The sequence below is a fragment of the Montipora capricornis genome, chromosome 14 (assembly GCF_036669925.1).
Source record: "Montipora capricornis isolate CH-2021 chromosome 14, ASM3666992v2, whole genome shotgun sequence".
In the NCBI taxonomy this organism is placed as follows: domain Eukaryota; kingdom Metazoa; phylum Cnidaria; class Anthozoa; order Scleractinia; family Acroporidae; genus Montipora; species Montipora capricornis.
The window spans coordinates 2,610,279-2,617,500 of NC_090896.1; the positions used below are offsets into that span (position 1 = coordinate 2,610,279).

A 7,222-nucleotide genomic window follows, 5' to 3' on the forward strand; every position below is an offset into this window, starting at 1 on the left:
GCGCGTGCGCTTTCGAACCTCCTAATTAAACCAATTTATCAAAGGGATCAACCTTATTGTCTTCTTTGCACGCGGGCGTGCGCAGGCTTTCCTCGCGAAACATTTGCTTTGTCATCAATAAACCTAGCAGTTTGTGACATTAAGGTGGAAACAAGAGCAAGTACAAATTGACAGTGAATTATACATGGATGGGGCATTTGCTGAATATCTTTGTATCAACTGGATAACTGGGAAATAAGGTTTAATATTTGTAGGTCTATCGTAAATCCAATCATAAGTTGCATACAGGTTTAATTTCCTGACGCGAATTGCTTTTTGGCGCGAACAACACGAATTTCACACAGAGTTTGTTTTATTTGTTAACCTTATTTGGGGGTTGAGAGTTTGCTTTGTGAGTTTCTCCTCCGCATGGACATGAGACTGACCCTGTGTTTGGGCCTCGGAGGGCTTTTACTTATAACAGGAAATCTTTTAAAAAAACTTACCAAATTTTCAATTACGCACGTTCCTATTTGCATAAAGGACGCTACGCCCCTGCTTAGAAAGTAACGTCTGTCAACCTTGTATTAGTATTTTATTACTACCGCAGTATTGTCGTACCTTGCTTCCTTAATTAGATCAAACTTGTTTTTCAGTCAAAGGCGAATTTTTATTTCAAAGAAAACCAGACGTTTTTGTAAAACGGCTTCCCCCCGCCTAGAAACTGTAATGTTTTGGAAAGGTTACTGTACTTAATTTAAAATTTGAGATAAAATTGGTGTTAAATCTTGACGTTTCGTCCAAGATTCTACTGGAGAAAGATGGCTTCGTATTGAACAATTACGAAGCTGGCATATCATGGCATAAAATGAAGTTATAAAAAAAATATTAATAAGAGTCATGATGATTAACGTGTCGGTTCTAGAACATATTACTCCACATTTTGTAAACGTCCTGGCCTTATTTAACTTTCTGACATTGTGAAAATACCATGTAAACACCTGCCGACTTCTTCGTGATTACATTATTGATTGAGTATGCCGGAACATGTAATTTCATTTGTAACTGAGCAACATGGTTACGCTACTCGAAGTATTGAGAAGTACATCGTTGCCACACCCAAAACCTCTTCGTCTTAGAATGAATATACGACAATTTTGCCCAACAATCAATGCATGTCATCACTGGAATGGTATCTCTTTATACCTAAGTAATATTCCAACGAGACAATCGTTTGAAAAAGGAAATAAATCTCTTCAGGAACTATTTTTCTCAGAATTAACTTTTAAATGTGTTTGTAACACGTATATAACATTTGCGTTTTTCTTTCCTCCCTTGTAATTTGCTCGCTTTTATCTTAAAAAAAATGTAGTTTGACTCAAAGGGCATATTATATAATTAATAAACCTATATGTTTACCCTCTCGGTTCTTTCCTTTTGTTAGTCTTTTTTTTTGATGAACTCTTACAAACTGCATGAAATAATAAAGCGACCGTACGGATCAGTTTCATGGCAAAAACAATTACATAACGCGGAGACGAAATAAAAATAAAATTTGCCTGGTCCTCACTGCTAAGATAAAATATTCATGAGGTAAATACCCATAATCATACAAAATTCATTTCGTAAAGAAACACTTGTATCAAATATAACTGTATGGTTTTCGTTCACGATTGGCGGATAAAATGACGGCAAATTGATGGCAACTGGTACCCTTGGATTAAGTAACGTACGCGTTTTTAACATTAGCTTATTTACCGCCTTGATACTGAAGTATAAACTTGAATGATACGGACGAAGCTGCTTACAAACAACATTGCACTGAAAAGGCCCCAAAATATGGAAACCTCTGGCCTGACAACAATTCTAAAAGCCTTTCTCACTGTTCTACAGGTCTTCCTCTCGGATGCCGTTCATCAAGATGCGATAGGTATCATTTTAGTTTGCTTTTCCCCTCAGCCGAAGATTTTGAAAAATTCTGTTGGGTATCTTGCCATTTTTTTTTTCACATATATTTTTGTGGTCAATCCCTTTTTTTCTTTTTTCCTTTTTTTTTTCAGAGATTAAATGGGACAAAGGTATCAGTCGTGGTGGACCCAACTGTGGTGTAAGCTACGGAAACTTCCGGTTGCACAAATTCTCCTTCTTGAATATCACCGTTATTAGTGAAGCTCTCGTTGAGCAAACAGCGCAGTGCTCGTTTGCCTGTCTAGAAACTCCGGAATGCTTTTCATTCAACCTGGGTGCTTTCCCGGACAGCAACGAGAAACTGCTTTGTAAACTCCTCCCCTCGGACAAATACAACAACTCGCATGAATTTCTTCCCAACGGATTGTTTCACCACTATAGCATTGCGGTAAGTTGAGTTTCATGAACAGTTTAGAAAGTCAATTGTTTTTTTGTGTGTTTCTCGAGTCATTCTCAAGAGGCGATAAGACCGAGCTTTGTCCTGGTGCAAATAAAAGATCCCGTTTTGGCTGCATCTTGAATTCATTTTTTGGAATGTCTTCGTGGAGTGGGCAAATAATTAATGGTGTCATGCAAAAAGGAAACTGAAGGGAAAGAATAAATTAGAATATATTTCGTGTTGGGTAAGTAAGCAAACTTAGTGACAATTGTATTTTTATGAACTTGCACCCGGCCGAAGAAAGAGGGTTGCTAAGAACTGTAAAGAAATGCACAAAAGTTCAAAACCCGCCTGAATAAGGAACAAAATTTGTTTTCCACATGAAGTGGTACTAGTGAAGTGAATTAGCTATTAGTCTCTCCCCTCGGGACCCAGTTTTCAGGACTAATGTACAATGTTTTTCGGGGGACTTTAGCCAGACTGCTTATTACACAGTTACAATTTATTTTAGGAAGTGAAAGATGCCCCCGTCCAGATAAGGTCAGACCACAACACCGGGGACTACGTACCCTACTCTTATCGAATAGTGAGTGGGTTCTTTAACGTCCCATACCATTTAATTTCCAACAAGAGTTATGAGACGGGACCTCCGTTTTACAGTCCTTGTTGTTTTTGCAAGGTCAGCTGCTGCAGGGTGGCTCTTAGCTTTGCATAATTGCATTCTCTTAATTGACTTTGCCGTAGTAAATGCGTGGTTATGAAGGGCTTCTCATTATTTGCCACCACTTTGTTTCTGCCATTTTTGTAAACACGTTTTCTACTGTGTTTGTGCGTCCGACTCAGCAACGACTTAGGTTAACAAGAAGAAAGTTCAGCTGGCAGGGTACGTCGTAGATCGTTAAGTCTCATTTATTGATGTTAATTTGTTTCGTTATAGTCGCCCTGCAGCAGCTGGCCTTGCAAAAACAATAGAAAGTGTGTGACACTGTACGAAATCAGCAGCTACAATTGTGTCTGCGACGAACGATTCACAGAAAAAAATATCGAAGAAGGTAAGAACTCATCCAGTATTATAATTTATTCTCCTAAAAGAGTTACAGCTCACCGAACCAATATTTCGACAACGCCTGTCTATTGTCCTTATCAGGGGTGTTCCAAAGTTACCGTAAGAGTACTAGTCCTTCAAAATGTTCACCAACTTCCAAAAAAATAGAAGGGAGCGCTTATTAATAGTAATTAGCATCCTTTGCTTTTAGTAAGATTCAAATGTGTAAAGGGTCGGCAGGCTCGATGTTCAAAGGAGGGTGGGCGATATTGATGTGTCACTCTTGCAAACAATGGCGTTGATGGTACCGCCCGTTGGTGGTGATAATTCTAAATTACCCCTTGCAATTTTCTAATTAGCTTGACAAGCATGCTCTTTAAAAGCAGGATTTTCCTTTTTGCAAAGTCCGCCTTTTAATGCTGTTTTTCAAACGTGTGCCAAACTGATCCGATATGCGCATAATCACAGTCCATGATTGCACGGGATACAGTAAATGACGTCAGTTCCTTGTTCCCTCTGTGCGGGATTTTTACGGGTTTGGCAAAAATATGACGACGTTTGGAAGGAGCATCGAAAGGCATTGGTTACAAGCAGAACACTGCTAATGAGCGGAAAGTTCAGGTGAACATGTGATCTAACGAAGCAGATTATACGCGCGCCCAACAGGAATTTGATGTAGAACTATGCTGGGAGATGAAATCTAACTTAAACTGGTGGAGAGAAAACTTCTTGATGAGCTCCAAGAGAATGCCGATAAGAACGATATGAAAGCATTTTGTCCTGGACTAAGGGAAACCTACGATTCAAAGCCAAAATGAGGTTTGCAACGAAAAGCTTCAGATAGTGAGAGAATCGCACAGGAGTAGGAAAAGATTCTGAAAAGATTTTCCGACTTTTTTAAACAGTTGCTAAATTGAGACCAAGCATAGAAAGCACACGAAGTACTGACACAGCGATCAGTATTCATACACGTCATTTTATGAACAACCAAGTATCGATCGATGGGTTGCTAACAGCTTTAAAGACCACCCAAGAAGGGAAAGCTCCACGAAGAGACGGGATTCCAACAGAAGTTTTTGAACATGGAGGTAAAATACTCAGTCTGAAAAGCTGTTTCAGTGTACAAGTTGTTCCTCGAAATATAGAACACTGGCGGAGCACGTACCTTAAGAATGGCAAGATGCCAGCATTGTCCCCATCTACAAAAAAGGCTACAGGAAAGACTGTTATAACTATAGTAATAATAATAATAATAATAATAATAATAATAATAATAATAATAATAATAATAATAATAGTTTATTGATATCCCTCTCGCAGCCTAAAGGCTGAATTAAAAGGATGGTCAGTGACAATAACAGACATACAATACAAAGACAGTCAAATAGATAATTATATAAATATGATTAAAAGCACTAAATAACAGAGAACAAATAACAGAGGAGAGGTTTACAACTGATCTTGATAGTTAATGGTGCAGAAATCTTCGAACCGCTTTGTCTTGGGGACAAAGCGCACCAGAACACGTTTGCCTGAACGGAGGCAGTATGGCCTGTCAATTGACACACAAGGAATTAATGGCTTGAGTACGGGAGACGACAGGCAGTCACGCTTGATAAAAATTTTGCAAGCTTCCTCCCTTCTCTGGGAAAGGGTAGGGATGCTAGATTGAATTAAGGCATCGTCATAGTGACAGTTCGGCAGAACGATGCGTAGGGCCCTTTTTTGTAGAGTGTAGGAGGATGGACCGTGATCGTCTGCCTAGGTCTAGTGCAAGAAACGAGTATCGTACAGAATGTGGCACTGGAGGGGTTTGTATCCAGACAAGAAAGAAAGCTGTCCTGATCAACGTCCCCCAATTAAAAGCAAAATCGGAAACCACTATCAAACCTACATTCATAGGTAATACCGTGTCTGAGAATGCGATTGTATAATTATAAGGAAATAAATTGTAATTAGAATGAGAAGACTGAACCAGTACAGCCTTTGCTAAGCTCCAAGACAGACTGTGGAAAAGTCTACACGCTACAAGCAGGAAGAAATGTAAAGCCGGTCTATAGAGTAGTAATGTTCTATACGTTGCAGAAACATGGACAATAAGGCACATGGCCGCGGATATGAACGTCACCCTCTGCAACTACGCTACTCACAGCTCTGTTAAACCGGGAAAGAGGAACCAGGAAGGCCTTGCCTCATATTCAACATGAAATGGAAGAACATAGAAAGGAACTAATTGCAACTATATGCAGAGGATAGGCCAAAATGGGAGAGTATGATATGACGCCAGAGGTTTCATGAAACAGTCTTTGTCGGTTTGACTGACTGCTAGGACGATCACTTCATTTATTTGAGGCTGGAGCGTTAACATGTAATTTTCACGATTGTTTGATCAACGGTCATTAGGGCCGTTTATGCGAGAAAAAATAAGCCGCGACTTACTCTGGCCGCGGCGTACATAATACGCAAAAGGAACTATTTATACGAGTATAAACTCCCAGGCCAGGATAAGCCGCGGCTTGAGAAAGCCGTGAACGTTGATTTTGTAACATTTATACGGGCTGTTCGCGTCTTTTGTAAGCCGCGGCTTATTTTCTCTCGTATAAACGGTCCTATTGTTTCAATTTACTCATAAATGACTCTGGGATTCGTACTACTTGGAAATCGGATACTCTGCCTGTTAACTAACGATGTAACAGTGCAAAGCTAAGAAATCCGTCCTTTGATGACTTACTTAACTTGACGTATTTGGCTTGTCGTCAAACTCCATTAACTGTCATTCTTCTTTATCTGCCATTATTTTCTTTACTAATTCAGTGCTTTGGCCATTGTCATCTCTCCGTTCATCAAGATTTGCTTTTGATGGTCTGCGCTTCTTGCATTTGTAACCTGATAATAGAGGGCTTAAGCACACGCGTTTTTGAGACGCGCACGGCGACCGGAAGTGATCTATTTTCCCTTTTAACTTGTTTTCACTCAACCAAATTTACATTGATATGTATCTTTTCTCCCTTAGAGATGATTAATATGAAAATCTGGGAGACACCACTGTCCTGGCACGCGAAATTTCCTCTTCCGGTTGCCGTCCGCGTGGGAGAGGAACGCATCACGAAGCCTTAAGAACGTCTGCGTGGCTAGATATTATAATTGTCAACCCTGTTCTTTCTGGCTGCATCTTTTTCACATAATAATTCTATGATTCTTTATTTCTTTTTACTGAATATTTAGTTTGTTTCTCTAGCAAATTTTGACTGCTGGCGTAGCAGTTCGAAGAGTTCAAGCCGAACATGGCATCACCGTGGTCCAGTTGACGCAATCGATTTCCAAACGAATGAAGACGTCATTTTGGAAGGGTACCGTCTGTGGGGCGTGAGCGACGGGTCAACAATATTTAACGTCACCATTCGTTTGTACCTTGGCAGTACGTTGCTTTACGAGAAGACTGGCCCCTACCCTACCAATTCAAGTGTCAAGACATTTGAGGTGAAGTTCTCTCATGGGATTTCAGTTTACGCAGGAGCAACGTACACTGCTGCATCGAAAATCACAACAAGTTTAACAACTTATGCCCACTCTGACGGAATGGAGAGCGCCTCTTGTTCTGGGGTAAACGTTACCTTCGCACTAAAATCGTCAAGAGACACAAACGGTTCCAGCAGGTCTCACGGCCAGATCCCAGCTTTGATTTTCCGTTCATAACGATGTTTGAGCAATCTCCGCCGGGTCTGAAAATGAAGAGTGGAATAAGGTCTTAAAAGGAACTATCGGTTAAGTTGCTTATGCTTAGTCAAACCAGTTTTTAGGCTAAATTGCTATTCATGGTCGCACTAGATCTGAAATTGCTTTTTTCTGTT

At 40.0% G+C, this 7,222-nt stretch overlaps 1 protein-coding gene across 2 annotated transcripts in view; it reads left to right on the plus strand.

The window, feature by feature from the left end:
• Positions 1-1,588: 1,588 nt before the first annotated feature.
• LOC138032171 (uncharacterized) overlaps positions 1,589-7,222 on the plus strand; it is a 5,812-nt gene continuing 178 nt past the window's right edge. Inside the window, exons 1-5 of one of the 2 annotated variants that reach the window (XM_068879776.1) lie at positions 1,623-1,708; positions 1,873-1,909; positions 2,040-2,335; positions 3,264-3,378; positions 6,610-7,222. The exon at positions 6,610-7,222 is cut by the window's right edge and continues 178 nt beyond it. In XM_068879776.1, the coding sequence (XP_068735877.1) occupies positions 1,679-1,708; positions 1,873-1,909; positions 2,040-2,335; positions 3,264-3,378; positions 6,610-7,067 (936 nt within the window). In that variant the 5' untranslated portion in view covers positions 1,623-1,678 and the 3' untranslated portion in view covers positions 7,068-7,222. Of the gene's footprint in view, positions 1,910-2,039; positions 2,336-3,263; positions 3,379-6,609 lie in introns of both variants that reach the window. The other variant, XM_068879775.1, reaches the window with a different exon arrangement.